Consider the following 20,390-nt stretch of genomic DNA (forward strand, 5'->3'; position numbering starts at 1 on the left):
CCAGCTGCACCCTGAGGTCATGGCCTGTACTTGCCAGTCATAAGCAAGAACCCAAACTCTGGTTCTTCCAACAATGGCTCTGACTGAATGGAAGAAATATATGTTTTTCCTCAAAAAGGGACTTAAAGCTGGAAAAAAGCATATACAAAGTATATACAAGAGATAAGCACAAATACACGCCAGAGAAAGACAGATTCAGAAGGAACAGCAGCACAAAGGGGAGTGAGAAGCACCAAGAAAAGATGTGCTTTTGCAACAGTCTGCTCTCTGTCCTTGCCATGATGCTGGAGGCAGCGGCCTGCACGGCCTTGCCTGGAGGATCAATCAGTGCCTTGGCTCACAGATGCGAGGCATGCAGTGCAGGGTGCTGGCAAACCTGGTGTACCCCAAACCAAAACCCGCTGTTTTTTCTAGCCATTGTAAAATGTCACACTTGGCTCCAAATGACAAGGCAGCTCCAGCAAAGAGAAAGTCCATCACACAGGCAGTGATGATGGCAGGTGCCTCACTTGTTATCCCCTCTCCCAGGCTGACCCACTATCTCAAGCTGACATTGCTGCAGCTGAGAGCCACAGGACCCAGCGTCCACCCCAGACAGCCGTGGGGAGCAGGCTCTGGGAACAGGCCAGAGTTCGAGAGCTGTACATGCCTCCTCAAAGGCCACAGGTCAGACAGGTCTTCTCTGGCTCCCGCAGCTAACAGATGCTCTATTTAACAAACAACCACCGTGATCAATACCCACATCTACATCCATCTTTCAGTAACTCAGCAGCCAGAAAAATTGCCCTTCCCCATTCTGAGGCAGCTTGTGGCTGGACTGATTGTACACGATGCCTATAATTCAGCAGAAAAATGCAATTGATTCCTGGCTGGATAACTCAGCAGTAAAATGCCATTGAACCCTGTCTGGGAAGATGCAAAACCAGAAAAGGTCTGTGTGCCAGGACAGAGACTACATTTCATAGTATAGCAAGAAGGAAGGTAGGATTAGAAAGCCCAGATCTTTGCATGCCTACAGCTTTTTGCGGGAAGAGAGAGGAACCCCCTGTCTTTTAGCAAAGAATTAGCAGTGACACGTATCTTAACTGAGTGGCAGGACATGTGAAGGACCCTCTGATAACTGCTGCAATGGCTAGTGGCCTGCTCCCCCCGTGTTGTGGTTTAGCCCCAGCCGGCAACTAAGCATCACACAGCTGCTCGCTCACCTCCCCTCCGGTGGGATGGGACAGAGAATTGGAAGAGTAAAAGTGAGAACACTTGTGGGTTGAGATAAGAACAGTTTAATAATTGAAATTAATAATAATAACAACAACAACAAAAAGAGAGAGAAATAAAACCGAAGACAGACAAGTGATGCAAATAAAAAACAATTGCTCACCACCAACCGATCAATGCCTACCCAGTCCCCGAGCAGCAGCCACGCCCCAGCCAACTCCCCTCCGTTTATATGCTGAGCGTGATGCCATATGGTATGGAATAGCCCTCTGGCCAGTTGGGGTCAGCTGTCCTGGCTGTGCCCCCTCCCAGCTTCTTGTGCACCTCCAGCTTTCTCATTGGCAGGCCAGTATGAGAAGCTGAAAAGTCCTTGACTGCTTAGCAACAACTAAAACATCGGTGTGTTACCAACATTATTCTCACCCTAAATCCAAACCCCAATACTAAAATACTAAAACCCCAAATTAACTCTATCCCAGCGGAAACCAGGACACCTCATCACCCCCTCTTTCACTGGGAGAGAACAGGAATGAAATCTGAAACAACATTCACATTCCCTTTGGTGAAAGGAGCAGGAAGAAAGTTCAGCTGCATTACAGGCTTAGCAAAGTCACCTCTAGCTGGATTTGCTCTTTCCTAAACAAACAGGAAAACAGGCACAAATGCAGGAATCTGGGTACTTTTAAGCATCTCATCTGTCTTTACTGCTACAATATAACATCAGCAGCATTAGGACAGTCTGTTAGAAGATCCACATCAACACTCACCCATAAAAGCAGCAATTTCTCTTCCAGAATCCCACCCCCCAGCTTCTACAGATAACGTCATGGTGAGTAGTCAGTTCATTTTCATCCTATGCAATTTACTTACTGAATTTACAGTTGTGTTATAAAATGGTGAGAAAGTTGTCCTCTCCTGCAGAGAAATAAAAAAAAAAAAGAAGAAAACCAGAACTGAGTGTTAGCAATTGGGAAATGCCTTTAGCCAGGTGTGGGAGTGGGGAGGGGTGCTTCTGAAGTGACCAGAAATGATGGCATGAGAATATACTCACTTGAGCTGAACAGGGAAGGCATGCTAGTTACTCCAGAGAAAACAAAAACCATGCCACACTAGTGAGGAAAGTGGTATGAGGTAACATGAACTGGTTTGCCTGAATTGTTTATACCATGCAGGGCCTCTGAGTAGTCAGGGCCTTATCATTTAATGCATTTACCCTGACAGCTCCCCAGTGAGAAAGGGTAAGGCTGTTTAACCCCACTATGGCTTGGGAGCTGAAGTACAGTGGCAGCTTGTAGAATAGCAAGGACTTGCACCTGCAGCCTTTGAGCCCCAACCTAATCACATGTGCCTGTTCCTGTTGATTCAAGGACAGCTGAAAATTACAGAAACACATTAACTCCTTCCTGACTAAATTGTTTCCACACATAGAAAGGGAGGTATTCAGAAGAGTCTCTGCTAGATGTGCTGTCTGTTGGGATACAGAGACTCTGCCATCTGGGAGGAATGCAGAAAGAGGCTTGGAGACAGTTAAAAGCTGCTCTAAACCTCTCTTGCTGGTACAGCTCTGCTGCTGGAAGCAATACTGGATCCATTGCATGGTGAGCTCTGTGGGCAGCTGGGGCTGCCTGTAGGGATCGGTGCTAGGGACAGTGTTGGGAATGGTATTGCAGAGAGGCTTAGCTTCAGAGGTGGGTTATCAGGACAAGCAGTGCAGAAACATCTCCTCTCCTATAATCCAGGGGCAAGTAGTATGCACACCTGTACAAAACAGCTCTTTTAAGGCACTTAGGTTCAGTGTTATTCCTGAACCCTAGCCAGTCCCAGAAACATGTAAGAATTAAGTAAACTGGAGTGAAAGAGCAAAGCTGCTGAGGTCTCCCTTGGAACTGAAACTCTGGTGCTCTGGAAGGTGACAGAAAAATGCTGAGAGAGAGCTTTGCTCTGCATCCACAAAAAGCCAGTAGAGAGGGAGCTGGCAGAAAGCTGTCCTTTTTCTGACTGTGGGAAGGTCTGCTGCCATGCACTGAGTAGGGCCTGGTTACTTTGGAACAGGGAGGTCAATGCAGTGAAAGCTGGCCAATAAGGGTCTGGATACTGCAGGTTATGGAGAAGGAAGGCTCAGAATGCAAGCAAGCTATGAGACTTGGCTTAGTCCAAGTCCTGCAGTCTAGAAGCAGGGCACATCACTGGGTGTTGAGGACCATAATCCACAGCAAAGTCAACGAGGGGATGAGTTACTGAAATATCTAGAAGTCATCCTCCCATTACAGACTCCAGCTGGAGGCTTGTTTAGAAGTGTGGCCTTTATATGCAAGCTGTGGGCATTGTACTGAAAGCGTAGCCTTTGAACAACTTAGCTTAGGGGACCACAGATGTTGGGAAATGCCTCTGAGCATGCAGATGCAGCTAGCAATCAGTCACTAAGTGAAAAGGATCTCTTTCAAAACTCCTTAGAGGTCCAGGTATTGCTGCACCCAGGCTGCCAGCTGGGAATGAAATACAGCAGAAACATTTCTCACACAAATTTTCTACTGTGCCTTCCTTGAAATTCCTCACTGAAACACACCTTTGTGAACAGCTGACCTGTTAATGTTTGTTTTGGATTTTCATATCTGCCTCTTCTCTGAAGCTGTAAATTTATTTCATTTCCTCCTTCTTAAAGACAGTGGACTTAATGGACTTCATGACTATTTCCAGGACTGTGCATGCAGGTTAAATGAAATTTTGAATAGGAGGAGCCACATACAGAGCACACTTCCATATGGTCACTTTTCTGTGCTCAAGTTATTTGTAAAACTATATTTGCGTGTGCAACTGACTATTTACAAATGTAAGTTGCCAGCTAGGAATAGGTCATAACCTCTTTGGTAGCCTTTGATTTGAGTAGAAATGTTTTTCCTAGCTTACTCAATCACAGTTCCAGACCAGGGTTAAATACTTAGTATCTACGCTACCGGACAGGCTGTATGAATTAAGCTCTTATTTAAAGAAAAAGCCTGGTTCTGCACTTAAATCTCTAACAGGTGACTTGCAGGGCACTGGGCATTTGTGCTCTCCTCTGAGCTGCCTTTACTTACAAAATGCAGGATACAGGGTATCTTACTAAGACTTACCTGTATTTGGAAACTGAAGTGTCTAACCTGCTAGCAAGAAAATACAGAAAACTCTAGCAAGACACTGAGAAATAGGCTGTTTCTCTCAATTGTACAATGGTTTAAAGCCATTGTCTCAAGTCACTTGCAAAAATGGATCAGTATGCAAGTTTGTATGTCAGCCATGTTAGGAGAGACAAGGCTGTCCTTCACGTGACAATTACTATCGACTTCCAGTTAATTTAGTTCAAAAAAGAAAGAAGAGGACACTTCTAATCCTCCTGACTAAAACTCCTGACCACTGCTCTGAAATTTCTAAATGTAAAGTGAATGTAATTCAATATTGTCATATCTTTCTATGCCTGCACTGCCCCTGCTTTTGCTCATAGATTGCCCTGCCTACTCCAGAGTGATGTTTACAGGGCTCTGAGTATCAGTGACCCTTGATGTGAGTCACGCAGATTTCCCAGCAGCATTAACTACAGCAGCTACTGTCTGCCAAGAGCACATCTTGGGTGAGAGAAAGCCTCATACTGCAGCTGAGGTAAAAATAACTGCTGCAACCTCTCCCTTTTTGCCACTCAGTAACTCATAGCAGCTTACAGTCCTGGAAACTGATGAAGAGACCACAAGGAGACAGGCCTCTTCCCTAACCAAATCAGTATCACTGGGCCCCTGCGGCTCTGTACAGAGAGCTTCTCACTGAAGGCAGCAGAGGGGAGATGGACAAATGCAGTTAATACACACATCCAGCAATCAGATGCTCTGGATTTACTTCTCAGATTTACCACAGATGCTTCCACCTCTCACCATCAACTCTCTAGCATATGGATAGTACTCCCTTTCCCCTAGCTGTTCTCACACTTGCTCAAACTGTGCTTGTTCATGGGCAGGGACCATCTCCCCTCCCGGAGCCTATACAGCTCCAGGGTAACACCTGGCCAGCTCTTGGATGGAGCTGGGACAGGCTACCTGCCATTCACTGGGTAGGGCTGTGGAAGAGAGAGACAAAGGGAGATCCCAAGGGGACCAATATGGGGAAGTGAAAGAAGATCAACAGAGGTTAGAGAGACCAAAGCCACTAATCTGTTTTTGTTTGTATGCTGTTAACAAGTAACTTTGTGTTGCACTCCCCTAGCTCTGCTGTCAATCCAAGATGCTTTGAGAACATGTTTTCAGTGAATGCTCATGGAATTAATTCATTATTAAATTTCAGAGGAGAACATTGCTTTAGCCTCAGAGCCAGCTAGCTGCTGGGAGGAAGGAGGTTTCTCTCCCAGCCACTCTCACCTGGCCATTTCTAAACAGTCTGTGTTTCAGCAGGTCTCATCTCCAAGGACAGGAAATCTCCTCAAGAAGAGTCCACTGCATGATCCAGGGCACATGCCTCCTCTTTGCTCCAACCACCCTAAGACCTGGCGATACCTCCAGGACAGAAAAGCTGGGGTAGATGCTAAAATCCAAGCAGGTATCTGAAACTGCTGGTTGCACCGTAAGGAAATGCAGAGCTAATGAAGGGGCCAGCTTGATTGATCTGGTCGGGGCAGAGAACAGGAGGGTTAAACTCTCCCGGGGAGCTTGTCATCCAACAGCTAAGTGGTCTGGTGGCCTCACCTCTCCTGTACTCTGACCTCCCCCTGCTACTTCCATCCAAACAAGACTCAATAGACTCAACAGGATGACTCCCACTTACCATTTTGCTCTTCTCCCCGAGAAATCCCTGCATGCATTAACAGCAGATCGCCCGACGCCAGGGTTACTGCTCCTTTTAGGATGAGTTTCTCTTCCTGCTAAAAACCAAACTGCAGACCTGCAAAGAGGAAGAGACGATGGCATTTCTTTCGGGCTGACTCAGACAACCTGGCTGGATCCCAGCACACCTGATAGAGCCAGGTCCCTGCCAGGGGCAGGGTCTGGCACGCGCCTGGGAAGCTGGGCTTCAGGGCACCAGGGACTCTGCCTCTTCTCTGCCGGTCCCACGGCAAATAAAACCGCTCCTGGCTCCAAGAGCATGTTTAATATGTACCACAGATCAGCCTGAGGGGAATCCTGCTTTTGCTTTCTAAGGCTCACACCTCATCTGCCAGAGAACGTTTGCTGGAAACGCCAGGACAAAGTGGAGGATTTCTGCTGGCTTGATGCTGAGACCAACAAGCCTGTCTGGTCTGAGGCATCGTTCTGTGTCTGAAGTGCACTGTACCACTGAGTACTCATGTTTCTAAAAGATGAAGAATCTCCTGGCAGACAATGGATATTCCCTTCAACATCTCACATATGGTGACTGGACGGTCCTCGGTGCTTTCTGAAAAATTAAGTCCTGTTTCTAGAAATAAGCAGAGAAAATGAGGACCAGCCATGTCACACAGCACTCGTGGCAGGCAATCAGTGTGGAAAGAGACATTAAGGGGACATGCTAGCTGAACAGCAGGGAAGATATAAGCCTGCAAAAGATCTTTACACACACAACAGATAGATCGTGCACACAGTAAGAACCTATCTCCCTGCAATTGCTAATGTCTGTGTCTTTCTCTAACAGCTGTGACCACAGTTCATATTCCACCTTCTATTTTACCTCCTATTACCCACTGGCTTCACTTGGGCTGCATAATTTATAACGTTTCAACATCATTTTGGACTGTAACTCTGTGTGACTGAAGGTTTCCCGGCCCTTCTAAAATGGGAAATGATGTCCACCCAGTGACTTGACTGTCAGCCTCCAGGCTCATTCCAGGGTCGTACTGTGCCATGATACTCTGGTGCAGGAGGCTGCATGGGGATGCTTATTCCTTACTTCACCTCTGTTGCTGCTTTGCCTTTGGGAGCAGCTGGGAGGAAATTCAGTCACCAAGAAGGTTTGAGTGGTTGTGACACACACCACAGGAAATGCTCTGGGTGGTAGGACATGCATGAACTGGTTATGTGTTGGGGAAAGAATACAGACATGATCCTTAGCAAGCACAGTAGACATCAAGTAGAGGACAGAAAGAGGAAGAAAAGCATTTTAGGTGCTGCCTAGCTACTGAACGTTTTGCTGCCACATTAAGAGCGTGGACCACAACTGTGTAGTAAGGAACATCTGCCTCATGCTCATCCTGCTGTCCTTTGCACAGGAGTTTCATGTCCCAGGGTCTTTGGGACCTGCTGCTGAAGGCCATACCAAGTAGTGTAGTAAATGAGCCTCCTCTGTTGAAGTCTACTTGTGGACTAATTCCCCAATCCCTGATGCTTATCGCTGCAGATCTGCATCTCAGCCCTCTAAAGCACGAGTGTAGAACATAAAAGACAATGATATAGCCCTTTGGCTAACCAACTTGTTCCTCTGCCCCACTTCCTAAATGCTCTCTTGATTGCAAAAGCCAAGACAAAGCTAAAGGCTCAAGGAAAAGTTGCTTCCTGCAGAGAGTAAATCCCACCCGGTATTAGCAGTAGACACAAACGACAGCTGGGAGAACAAGGAATGTATTAAGAAATTTCCTCCCCTTGAGGAAGTGGTAAATGCATGCATACAACAGAACATGCAACTGAATCCACAGTCTTTAATGAATGCAGACACTCATTCTGGGCACAGGTACATTTGTGATTGCCCCCACACCCTCCTCTCCTCCCCCTCTTAAAAAAGTATTTTAGTTAGTGAAATGTAAAACCACACAAAGACCAGAATACATATACACACCTTAGAGGGTCTGACATTTTTTTCTTTTTTCTTAAGAAACTTTCACACATTTAGAATTATTGACTGTTAAGCCCAGTCAGTATAGCAGAAATATTCTACATAGATCATTGGTTGAAATGCACAGTACAACAGTTGTGAGCACACGGTCACAAGAGACACCTGCATGAATGCTAACGAGTGTAGTAGAGCCGTCAAACCACATTGCAAGCATCTGCAATGAACCAGTCTGGGGAAGATGGGAAGTTACCAGAACATGGAACAGAGATGTTAAAGTACATGGGAAGCGGCTACAGTCACTTCTTTCCAGAGTCATTGCTCCCATTAGAGAGCCAGGAAACCTGAACCGCTGCTTGCCACCTGAAACTTTCCACGCTTTTATTTCCAGACCTGAGTCACTGATTTTGCTTGAACGGGGGCAAGGAAGAGAAGGACGAATGCAGACCCCATCTAGCAGAGCTCACTTCCCCAGACCTGCATGGTCAAACAGCTTGAGATCAGAGGTCTTGCCTGTAAAAAGGCCACAAAATTTGAAAAGAGGAACAAAACAGAGCTAAAAAAACAGAACAGAAATAACATAGTTTTATACAGCCTGCAATAAAGCTCTAGTCAATGGTACAGTATTGTTCACATGACACTTATTAAGGCTTTGACTACCGGTCTTCTACATGCACGTTTTATATACATATAATCTTGTGTGTGTATAAATTACTTTATTTTTCTTGTTCTAAGCAAGAAAATATTTCATGCATTTGCTTCTCCTAGTATTCACAATACTTGGACTGTATTCTGTTCAAGGACTTCTGGAGAGGGCTGGGTCTATTTATTATCCATCTGGAAATGCCCTCATCTCCAGGAATGTCATTTGTGCCTGACAGTGGTGCTGGCCCCACACTTCTCCACAGTCATACACCAGAGAGCAGGTGTCACCCCGGAGCCTGACAGTATATTGCTTATGTAAACATAGTAATCCTTGGATTATAAATACTTTATTAAAGCTAACATACCTCAGCTTTTAGCTCATAATTGCCCGTGAGTGCCTTAATGAAATATCATTCAGAATAAAGTCTTTTTTTTTTCTTCTCTTTTTTTTCTTCCCATATCAACAGCTCAATTACAGTGGTTCCCCCAAAAGCACAGTTTTCCCTACTTTTTCCCAAACAAGTGCCAAACTACCTGTTAATTCTGCAAGCCCATGGCTTGGTAGCTTCCATGTACATAAATAACTGCAACACAGAGCATGTCTGAGCCTTATAGCTCAAAGTGCTTAAGTCACCATCTCGCTTGCACCCCTGCCATGAAGCTAAGAGACTGAGCCATGGGCCAGCGAGGAATGGGAAGGAAGCAGAAACCAGCAGAGCTCTTCTGTTCCTAGTCCCATGCTTGGAGCTTGCACATGTTTGACAGGTTCCCAGAGCTCACCAGAGCTGACCTGTAGCATGGCCTGTGTCCCTCTGTCTCAGGGACACCCTGTCTCTGGCCCAGCATTTCCTTCGGTGAGACACTCCGGCTAGCTGATGTTGCAGAGCACTCCTAGGTTGCGGTGGGGAGCCCTGGGAGAGCAGCTCAGCTGCAAAAAGGAAGGGCTCACAGGGAAGTGGTACTAAGGAAAGGAAGCAGCATAAAGAAGGCTGAGAAAGCAAACATGAGCGGAGTGAGGAGGAGAGATTCCTTATTTAAGGCCTGGACTGCTGCCACAGCCCTCTGAGCTGCCTTGCCTGGTGGTGTAACTGGAGCACACTGTCAGCACTCCAGTTGCTAAGCTTTGCCACCATCACACAGTCATGCCTTGCATCCCACCACAGCACTTCCCTGTCAGCCACCACTTTTCCCGTGACCACTGCATCGAAGTACTTCCATCCAACATATACCATGAAAATTACTGCAAATCAGGCACTGGGCCCTTCTTGTTCACCATGATCCAAGTAGCTAGCAGCCCTAAAGAGACTGTCCCTGTGCCCCTGCCTAGCTCTCAATCCACAATAACCAAGACAATAAATAGACAGGACAGAAGGAGTGATGGAGTTCCAGCCATCTGGTTGTTCACTTATCGCACAGCGTATTTTGGGCTGGTAGGGGAGAGTGGGCGGCTCCCAAAATCCTTTGAGAAAATCCTGCTGAGTGACTGTCCACATCACTTGCTCCAGAAAATGTGTTCAGACGGCTCGTATACAGGATGCTTGGGAAATGTCACCTAGAAACAGGATATGCAACAGATGAAGGCTTTTCTCAATTCAAGCTCAGTCTTCACTCAGCCCCATGGCAAGCTGTGCAAAATACAATGTTTGTGCCCTGGCAGGTACAATTAGAAGACAAAATTTTTGGTCCTGGGTATGTTAACAAGAAAGGGTCATGCTAATAATGGCAGAGGCAAACCTTTGAGACTGGATTTAGTTTTAGTTACAGAAAATACTGTACACTGCTTTTGGCCAGGTGCACAGAAGCTTTAAAAAAAAAAAGACAAAGATCACAGTTAAATGTCTCAATCTTCAGATGGGGAATGTCTGTGAGGAACATCAAACTACTTTCTCATGTGCAATGCATCCTGAAATTTGGTACTTATGTATCGGGCGTGAAAGCCTTTCTTGTTGATGGTGTCGTCTGTATGGAATCGAATCATGATGGAATCCCCTGCAGAGTATATTTCTTCCAGAGGCTGCAGAAAAGGAAAGAAGACAGCACAGAGTGGTCAAGTCTGCAGGCTAAATAACTGTCTGCGCTATGCTGCTAGAGTTTAAGTTCACAGTGAAGACAGACTGGCCAGTAAACACGAAGACTGAGCATCCAGTACCTCCTGCCCTGCCTTGACTTCCTGAGCATATTCCCTTGCTCTTTGCATGCTTGCCTTTTACGTTTGAAGACTGATGCCAGTCCACTCTACAATCCGAGTTCTTCCAGTTGTTTTTTCACAGGACTCCCTGGATATTCTTGTTCCAATCTTCTGAGTTTGCTCTAATTTGTCCTTATCTTTTCAGGAAATAACACAATCCAAACTGCACTCTTTGGCAGCTGAGGGTCTGCCAGGGTTCATTAGCAGCAAAATAACTTAGCCACTTATCTTACATGATAACTCTGGTTATCTCCCCCACTGTTGTGACCTGCTACAACCTCCTTGTGCTTCTCTGCAGGACCAACACTTTCCCAGTCATTCTCCATTTGTCAGTGTGCAAGTAGGTAGATTACTACCCTGCTGCCCTGAACTTCTTCACACCAAGCTGCTATGCCTTTGTTTATTGTCCAGACCATTTCCCCAATTTGCGAGGACTGCTTCCACACACCTGGCTCCCTGGTTGTCTCTAAATTCAACAAGAACCTTCTCCATTTCATTGCTGAAGTCCTAGAGAAATCAAACACAGACCCTCTGATTTTAAATACCACACACCATTGCTCATGCTAACAGAGTCACTCCTCTTAACACAGACAGAGATACCAGTTTAGGAGACAGCACGCCACCCTGGAGTCAGCAAGTAGCTCTGCAAGTCCCTCCACCCTTCGCCCTCGCCATAGCACGGCCGCAACATGACTTGGCTTCAGGCTGGAAGTGACTGAGGATGAAACTGGCCTTTGGAAGCTGTTTCCCAAATTCACACAATGCTTTTGCGGCAGGGCTGGAGCACAGCAGCGCAGAATTCCTGTGCTGCTGCACACGGCCTTGGGCTAACAAGGGAAAGTCGGTCAGCAAGGTTTTCAGTCCAACTCTGTGCATCAGATAAAATGGCTGTGATCTCTAGCAACAGAAGAAGCAAAACCCAGACACACAAGGCATTCTCATCACCAGTTTGTGAGAGCTTCCCCTGTCCAAAAAGGGTACGAGACTACCCTTCCTCGCCACCTCCAGTTATGCCTATGAAATCCCCCCCACCATGGCTTACCCCTGAGCCACAGAAGCGTCCCAGGCGGGGTGCAGTGCTGTCGTAACCATCATAAATCTCCATGTAGTCGTACCCACAGTCGGCCTCCTCCTCAATCTCAAACATCTGGAATATCAGCTCTACCCCATAACCATCTTCAGCTACAATCACCCATTCACAGTTGGTTTGACCTGGGTAGTTGTTGTCCCCAAACTGAGCATGGGAATATAGCTCCTTAGTTTGCACTTCAGCCTTTAAGAGCCCGCCACACTCTGGAGGAAGAAAGGGCACAAAACAGTCTCTCAAAGGCCTTACCTCACAACAAAGACTCACCATCCCACTTTCGGGCCAGCTGTGAGGAGAGAAGACCTCCAGCTTGAAGTGCATGTACAACAGGGAAGGTAATTAACCACTGCACCAAACTACCACAAACCAGTGAATTTTCCAGTCATCCATGAATCCCATGACCCACACAGTGTAGAGAAGCTTGGTTCTTTTGGTACAGAACATGCATAGAAAGAGGCAACCAGTTAAAACTGGCAGGATGGGGTTCCTGCCACATTATACTCTGGAAAAATGTATTATTTTAGAAAGCAATTGCTTAAAGGAAGACTTAACATGTTCTTTGCACTTGTCCTGTAGCTGAAATTCTGACCCCAAGTACTTTGCCAGCAGGAAGTCAAAGCATGTTAAAAACCTAGGGACCAAAACAATCCTTTTCTGCCCACACAATGCACAGAAGTAGCCCTGTGCTTGTGCAAAACGCGTGTGCTTTGGTGCAGAGCTTCCCTGCAGCCAGTCAGGAAGACGCCTCTTCACCAGTCTCTCATGCACTGGCACTCAAAGCACGTTTCGCCTGTTTACAGTGGCAGGGATTTCAAAAGTGAACCTTGGTACAACGTGCTCACCTCTGGGCTACCACAGATAAGAGGACTGTGTCTGTCCACAGTGCATCTCTGCTTTCACCATAATCAATCTAATATGGGCCTGTTCCGTGTGTGGCCAATACATGGGCTAAGTTGCATCACCTCCTTTTTCTGAAGGTTGATAAGGAACAGAAGGGGTTGCTGCTCAACCAAACACCTCCAATTTAAACAAAAGAACATGAGCAGGAATGTCTGACATCAAGAGACCTCTGAGCTGATAAAGAAGCTGGCATTTATGGTATGGTGCCAACAATGGTCTGGGAACTGGTTAGCACAATATACAACCACTTAAAATTCAGGCTAAGCTTATTTGGGAGAAAAGTGTGTTTGGTTTTGCCTGGTAAAAAAATGCAGTGAGACTTGATGATATCTTATCGAACTGGGGTATTGGCAGGCAACCAGCTTACCTGTGCTGTGCTTTGCTTGGAAACCTTTTCTTTGCACAGAAGCATCAGAGTAAAACCTGAGGAACATCTTGTTGGTAGAAGCCACTACAGGGTCTGGTTTCTTGCTGCCACAGAAGCGGCCAAGGATAGGTGACTTGCTGTTGGGCCCATCATACATTTCTAAGTGGTCATAGGCACATTCTTGGTGCTGTTCAATCTCAAACTCATTGAAGGTCTACAGCAAGAATAAGGAGAATTAAGACAGACATTTGTAAATCTGAGTATGGAATCTAGCAGAGGATGAAGTGCCAAGTGAGAAACAGGTCAAATGGCATGTCTGTCCCACTCCTCCCACAAACTAAAAGAATAGTGTGCTTTCAGACAAGAGTGATCTCAGGATGGCAAAGCTCAGAAGTTCATATGAAAGTGCTGTGTAGCCTTAGCTTTGCTGCCTCGCATGAGTGCATGACAACAGTTTTCAACTGCAAGCCTTATGTGCTCTTATTTTTCCTGCCGGGAACCCTGTCTAGCACACTGAATGGACAAGTTCTTCAGTATTACTTCCACTGAGCACAGGGATACAGGCATTATTTCCCCCAGTGCATGGGCCCTCTGCACAGCTTTGGGCATATCCTGCCATATGCATCAGGCCACGCTGTAAAATGGGCCTGATGCTTCTCCCTCAGAGGGGCTGGGGACTGGCCCTACCACTACCTTATGCAGATATGGTCCCAACAGAGTGGCTCACCATGAGGGCTAGGGGCGGGAGGGCATGGTATATCTTCTGTTAACAGAGAGAGCAATGCTCCACAGCTGTGATCTGCTGGAGTCTCCTCCAGGCTGCCTCACCGCTGCCTCATCTCCCTCTGAGACCTTCTGCCCTTTTGCAGGCCAGGGGCAGCCTCCCGGGACGCCCTCCTCCGAGCACCCCACACAGGACCTATGGGGATCAACCTCCCACTCCACACAGTGGCAGGGGAAGTCACTTCAGCTCCTCCCAGCCCAGCCTGCTTCTCCCCTTGCACTCCCCCCCACTGGTTACTCACTACTTTCACTCGGTGGCCAGGTGTTGCAGAGATGTCCCAGGTGCACTCTTTCCGGCTGGGGTACTTGTCAGGCCAGTTTGGACTGCTCATTGTTCCCTCCGCACTACTCAGCTTGTGCTCGCAACCAGCTTGAGAGAGAGAGGTCATAAGATGGAGGCATTGAGGCAGGTCTCGCATGGGAACCATGTAATGTCCCGCATGCTCCTCTCTGCTCATCGAGACCCTCAACAGGGCAGAAACAGGGAAGGCTTCAGTCACTGAACAGTATCTTTTAGGATTACTGCATAGTTCTGGTGGGTTTGCTCTCAGAAAGGCCTATACTTTTTTGAGCTAACTTGGCAGCTGGTGAAATCGACCATCTTATTCCCCTGGGCCTCATTAACCTCATTCACCTTCTCACTCCCTAATATATTCTCCAGCTCCTCCATCTTGTCTGCCCTGCTCCCAGTGGCATGGTCTCTAACCCCTCCACCGTGTTGACACTGGTTCCATCTCAGCCTTGAGTTGTTTGTTTTACTGACTTGGAAAGCTGAATCAGCTCACGGAGAGATCAGACAAGGAGAGATCACCCCTGTAGCACACAGCAGGGGTGAGGGTAAAGGAAGAGAGGTATTTTTGGCAGCAGCAAATAGTTATATCAGCTCAGCCTTTCTCTTCTGACTCAAACCAATAATTAAATTAAGCAGCAGTGACTAGTCTAATGGTGATGTCCCACAGCTGCTCCTTTCGCTAGCCCAGCTTCTTGTCCCCACCCTGTCCATCCCCATGGCCATACGGAGAGCCAGACTGGGGAACAGATCCAGCTGAAAAGAAGTCCTCCTCTTCTTTTTCCTAGGTAGTTTTTCAGCTAGCTGGGGCTTTTTCGGTACCCCACCCTGGTATGCTGTACAAACACCCTTCCAACACTGGGCAGGAGGCACCCTGGCTCAAACCATGTTTGAGGCACCTTGTCTTTCCTGAGGGCAGGGAGTGGGGACCTTACCTTCTTTACAATCATGGCCATTTTCATGCAGCATGAAGCCATTTCTGCACTGGCATACGTAGCTCCCAAAGGTGTTGATGCATTCATGCTGGCAACCACCATTGTCTTTGGAGCATTCGTCCTTGTCTGGGCAGGATCAAACCAACAAACACCGAGTTGCCACTGAGAAACAGACTACTGCAGTTGCCAGCTGGGAGATCCATACCCAGATGGGCAGATACCAGAGCAAACCTCTAACCTCTGCTGCTGGATTAGTCCAGTCAGCTTTTTATCCCAGATACAATTTTCTTCAATTGTCTTTCATTCCATAAAATGCATCACAAACGTGGTTTATTATATAATGTAGGTTTTGAATGATTAAAGACTCCTATCTAAAATAAACCTGTAACAATATCTCATTCTTTTAGAATAGGGTCCAGGAAGAGTATCACACAAATTCACCAGCCTAGGCAAAAAAAAAAAAATCCACTGGCCAATCTTTATACTTACAAGTTCCTACATGCTCTGATGAGCCTCCATCTTTAAATAGCTCTGTCCAAGAGCACAAGCAGCCAGATGGAGAAGAGGATCTAAGGTAAGAGCTGCTGTCTGAAGCTGAAATATGCCCCAGTGGATGTTCACTCCTGTATGTTTGGGACTATGTATTCCTGAATCTCACTGTTCTGAGCATAGGATCTGCTCCCGGTTTCCAGTCCAATTTAATTTATAAGCAGTTTATCTCCACTTTTTCTTGGGCCAATGCTCTCCCTGGACCTCATTAACCTCATCTACCTCCTCACTCCTAAAAGTATTTCTAGATAAAACATACCCCACCTCACCCTTCCTCTTGTTAGATTTAATAAGCCAAACCTCTAGCCCTGATTCTACTCTGCAACTGTCTTAATTCAAGGTCATTTTGCCTGATCATCCTCCTCAAAAATATTAATACTCCTTGATCTCTGCTGAAAACACAGAATGGAATTGAATTTCCACTTCCATACAACGTACAGTCTCTGGAACTGCCTGCTAACAAGATGCATCACTGACACCAAGAAGGATTCAGAACAGAGGATTAGAAACTTCCACTAGCATGCACTGCTTTGATGGGAAGCATTGCTATAGAAAATTTCCGGAAGTCTTCTGTAACTCTCCTAGTTTCAGAGGAAAAAGCTATTCTCTAATCATGCCAGGGACAGAAATAACTTCTAGAATTGGGTTCCCCACTGCTTCCTGCTGTGGAAAGACTGGAGGCATTGATGAAATCCATGCATCTTGCTGACACCACGCTATGACACTGGACTGTACGCTGCACTGACAAACCAAGATGAAAGGTGACACAGCACAGAGCAACCATGCTTTTTAGATGTAACTAACCATGTCAGGCTCTGGCTGATTTGACGGGAGGTTGAAGAAAATTCACCAAAACCAAGAGGTTCAGTCAGAGAAGACAGCTAAGCAAGTGAAAGAATACAGCCACATACCAGAGAAGTAGTGAACTTTAAAGCCTTTCTTGGAGACCGTGTTGTCTGATTTGAACTCCAGTCTCATGTTGTTGCCATACGACGTGATTACTTCAGGCTTCTCTGAGCCACAGAATTTGCCATGCAGCTTGGAGTCAGAAGCCAACCCACTACGAACCTCAACATAGTCATATTTACAGACCTGCTGAGAGAGGAGGAGATTTCTCAGCTCCATGGACTTGGAACAGAACATTTCAGAAGAAGGGGACAGAGACTTGACCAAGAGGGAACAGAAACAGCCTTATATTCAAATACACTCCCTAGCTTCCCCAAATTCTCCTCTGTCAGTGTTCTCACCCCCTTCCCTTGCTGCCCTGGTCTTAAAGCATGTGTGTGTTTATCAGAATAGCAAAGGTTCCATTTAATTTAGCTAAAATAATTACTCCCACCTTATCCAAGAGCCTGACAGTGTTGAATGAACTTCAGCAATCTGCTGAATTAAGGAAGAACCACTGCCCCCATTTACGGTGGGGAAAGTGAGACCCGAATGCTTTGTTCAAATTCCACCCTGCCCTTCGCAGGGCAGAGAACAGATTCTTTTACTGGTTATTTTGTTTATCCTTGTTTATTGTTCATTTCCAATTATTTTCCTACAAAGGCAGCTCTGGGGAAGGGGGAGATGGGACACCTATTAGGGATGGAAAACACCTACAATTATGCAAAAGAAGCCCATTTATAACAGAACAGCTTTAATCCTTCCACTCCATAGAGAAAGCAGATCCAGACTTCAAGGGGAACAATCACTGTTATTTGCTTATTATATCAAGGGCAGGGAAACAACCAGAAGCTCCACCAGTAAGACAGTCTCCTCTTCCTTGTACCCCAAGGATTTATCCAGTTCTGAGTTAGCCAATAGTCACACCTCTGAGATGCAGGGACTGGTTACGTACATCATTGCCTTCCAGCTCAAACACTTCGAACTGCAGAGAGATCCGGTACTGGGCTGGAGCTACCACCTGCCAGACGCAGTTTTTGTTAGTAGGATATTCCTTGGGCCATCCAGGGCTAGTAATGGTCCCATTGAGCTTGGTGATGAAGCCCCCACAGGCAGCTGGAGAGGCAATAAATGAACACAAGTTTTACTTGGTTCTGTTCAGACACACAGATTGGGCCACACTGTTAGCTAGGAAATGCATCAGATCCTGGTTGGTGGCACATTTCAAATCTTGGCCTCCAGAACAGGTTTAAAATGCTGGGAGCTGCGAAGAAGACAGAAACCTCACTTGCTATAAATCACCAGTGAAACACACACAGCCAGGCTATGGCCCTGAGAGCCACTTAAACCATGTAAGATTGATCTCCTTTTTACTCTATAGCCTTGGGCTTACCAAGGATCAGTTGACTTGACGTGCACAATACATGCACAATAAAGGCCAGCTTGGTAAATTCACCCACGCTCAGTCCTACAAACCTTATTATTTCAAGTTTATCAGTAATGGAATAATTAGAAGATAATGAAATCCTAGGGAAGACACCCCTGTCAACTCTTCAGTGCCTTATTATATGTGGACTGCATCTTCTCTAGGGAAAATTGAAGACAAAGACAAAGACTTAGCTTTATTATCCCATTTTCTTTAAAAATTTAGGACATCTCATCTTCATCCTCTTGTGGGGGGGCATGGCTTTTACCTCAAAGGAATCAACCTCAGTTTGCTCTTTTGCTGCAAAATTCTATTTGCAATGAAGCTATATTTTCTTGCTGTTTCTTGGGAGAAATGAGATACGGCCACATCTTCAAAACCCACAGGGATAAAAGCTTCCTGCATCTTGTTCCTAGCATCACTTTGCTTTAAGACAACTAACCCAAGGGAGCAGCGTCAATACAAAAAGCGTAGCAAGTGAGTGTGTCTGGAGAAACAAAAGCAATTTACTCTGATGTGCATCACTACAATTTCAAAGACTATCCTTCCTGTATTGCCCACAAATGAAGTTTAAAATAGGAGGTTAAGAGTGAAGTTCAAAAAATGCTTGCCAAGATATACCAACTGGCTTCCTCAAAATTGCAAGAAATTACTTAAAAAAAATAAAGTAAAGCTTCCAAAAGCCTTTTGCACGCACCTAAATCTGCCCTCACCAAGTTGATAGCAGCCTTCCCCAAACAGTTTGACAAAAGCAGAAGTCAGGGCAAACCGGGTGACTTTGAGAGCACCACTCACAGTGTGTGAAGCTCCCTACACGTCTCAGCTGAAAGGCAGAGCTATGAGACAAGAACAATGGGTGGATTCTCACCACACCAACAGCTGTATTGTTGTTGGGAGCAAACTCTTGTTGCAAGAGATTAACTATATAAAGAGATTAACTGTATAAATAGAAAGCTGAAAGAAACAGTTTCTATCAAAGACATGGGTTTTTTTTCCCCCATAACAGAACAAGGGAATTGACTCCTCAGTATGGAGAATGTCTGTTTTGCATGCAGGCAAAACATCGATATTTTATTCTACAAAAGAAATTTAGTTAAAAAAAATAGTAAGTTCACCCTTAGATTGAAATACTCCTGGGCCACTCAATGCTTAGGTTGTAATGCCCGCCCTCACTTATGCTGCACCATGGGAGATCTGGTCTGAACAGCGATCTCTGGCCATGAAGAACAACTGGTTTTAGAGATGCTTAGCAGTAGAGAATCAGCATATTTTCAGTTTTTCAACCAAAACTCATTTTTCAATGAAAGATGTTGACAAAAATAAATTTTTCATGTGGGGTAAGATAAACAGAAACAAAGAGGATGTAGGGGGAAGCAAAATCATCTCCAAGATTGTTCAGTTTCGTTATTAGCTGTAGTACCCATCCTATAGACAGATGCCTTAATCTGTAGGTTACTCACCTTCACAGCTCTTTTTATCAGCTGTCAACTCGTATCCAGGCTCGCAGGTACATTTGTAACTGCCCAGTGTGTTCTCACAGTGCTGCTCACACCCACCATTGTCCAGCAGAGAACATTCATCCATCTCTGTCAGGAGAAAACCAGAACAAGTCACACTTTCCTGACCACCCAAACCCCATCATATTCCTCATACAACACTTCTGGACAGAAGGATCGGAGCACTAGCTGACAAGCCGAGCCCACGGAGCAGGCACTGCAGCAAACCTCACAAGTGTTAAAGCACTCCTACCACCAAAAAAACTGCGAAGGACTACAATTACTGTTACTAGTCAAGAGTGCTTTTTCTAGACGGGAGCAGGAAAACATGGTCTCCTGTAAAGACTTCACTGCATTTTGTTCTCATTTGCCCCTGTTTTTTTGTTTTGTTTTTTAAATTCCTCATGTCCTTGAGTGACTTGAGCTACCAGGAACCAGCCCATTACGGTGCCCACAGTAATGGAGCCGCGGGAGGCCATACCCCACTGAACAGGGTGCAGCAAAGGAACTAGGAGGACATGCAAATAGTTCTTCCTTTTCATAGACACATGAAGTCTTGCTACCCTAGACTTTGAAATCAGGTTCTTTCAATCACATCCCAACAACCTGAACTGACATTTTAATATACAGATAGCCAGATGTATTGGCTTCTCACCCTGACCCTTGATTCCATGTGGATTCCTTAATAAATGGTTATATTAACATGGTTGTGGTGGGTTGGCCTCAGCTAGCAGCCAAACTCCCACCCAGCTGCTTGCTCACTCCCTGTCCCCCCACTCCAGTGGAATGGGGGGAAAAATAGGAAGAACAAGAGCAAGAAAGCTCCTGGGTTGAGATGGGGAAATTACCCACCAATTACTGTTGTG

General features: G+C 45.9%; 1 protein-coding gene across 2 annotated transcripts in view; it reads right to left on the reverse strand.

Moving 5' to 3' along the window:
- Window positions 1-9,129: 9,129 nt before the first annotated feature.
- TLL2 (tolloid like 2) overlaps window positions 9,130-20,390 on the reverse strand; it is a 96,543-nt gene continuing 85,282 nt past the window's right edge. For both annotated transcript variants that reach the window (XM_072870051.1, XM_072870053.1), the window contains 8 exons: window positions 19,489-19,614; window positions 17,558-17,718; window positions 16,629-16,809; window positions 15,169-15,294; window positions 14,187-14,314; window positions 13,162-13,375; window positions 11,850-12,100; window positions 9,130-10,633 (listed from right to left, as the gene is read on the reverse strand). In XM_072870051.1, coding sequence (XP_072726152.1) covers window positions 10,499-10,633; window positions 11,850-12,100; window positions 13,162-13,375; window positions 14,187-14,314; window positions 15,169-15,294; window positions 16,629-16,809; window positions 17,558-17,718; window positions 19,489-19,614 — 1,322 coding nt within the window. In that variant the 3' untranslated portion in view covers window positions 9,130-10,498. The remainder of the gene's footprint in view (window positions 10,634-11,849; window positions 12,101-13,161; window positions 13,376-14,186; window positions 14,315-15,168; window positions 15,295-16,628; window positions 16,810-17,557; window positions 17,719-19,488; window positions 19,615-20,390) is intronic.

The sequence above is a fragment of the Ciconia boyciana genome, chromosome 8 (assembly GCF_034638445.1).
Source record: "Ciconia boyciana chromosome 8, ASM3463844v1, whole genome shotgun sequence".
Lineage (NCBI taxonomy): Eukaryota > Metazoa > Chordata > Aves > Ciconiiformes > Ciconiidae > Ciconia > Ciconia boyciana.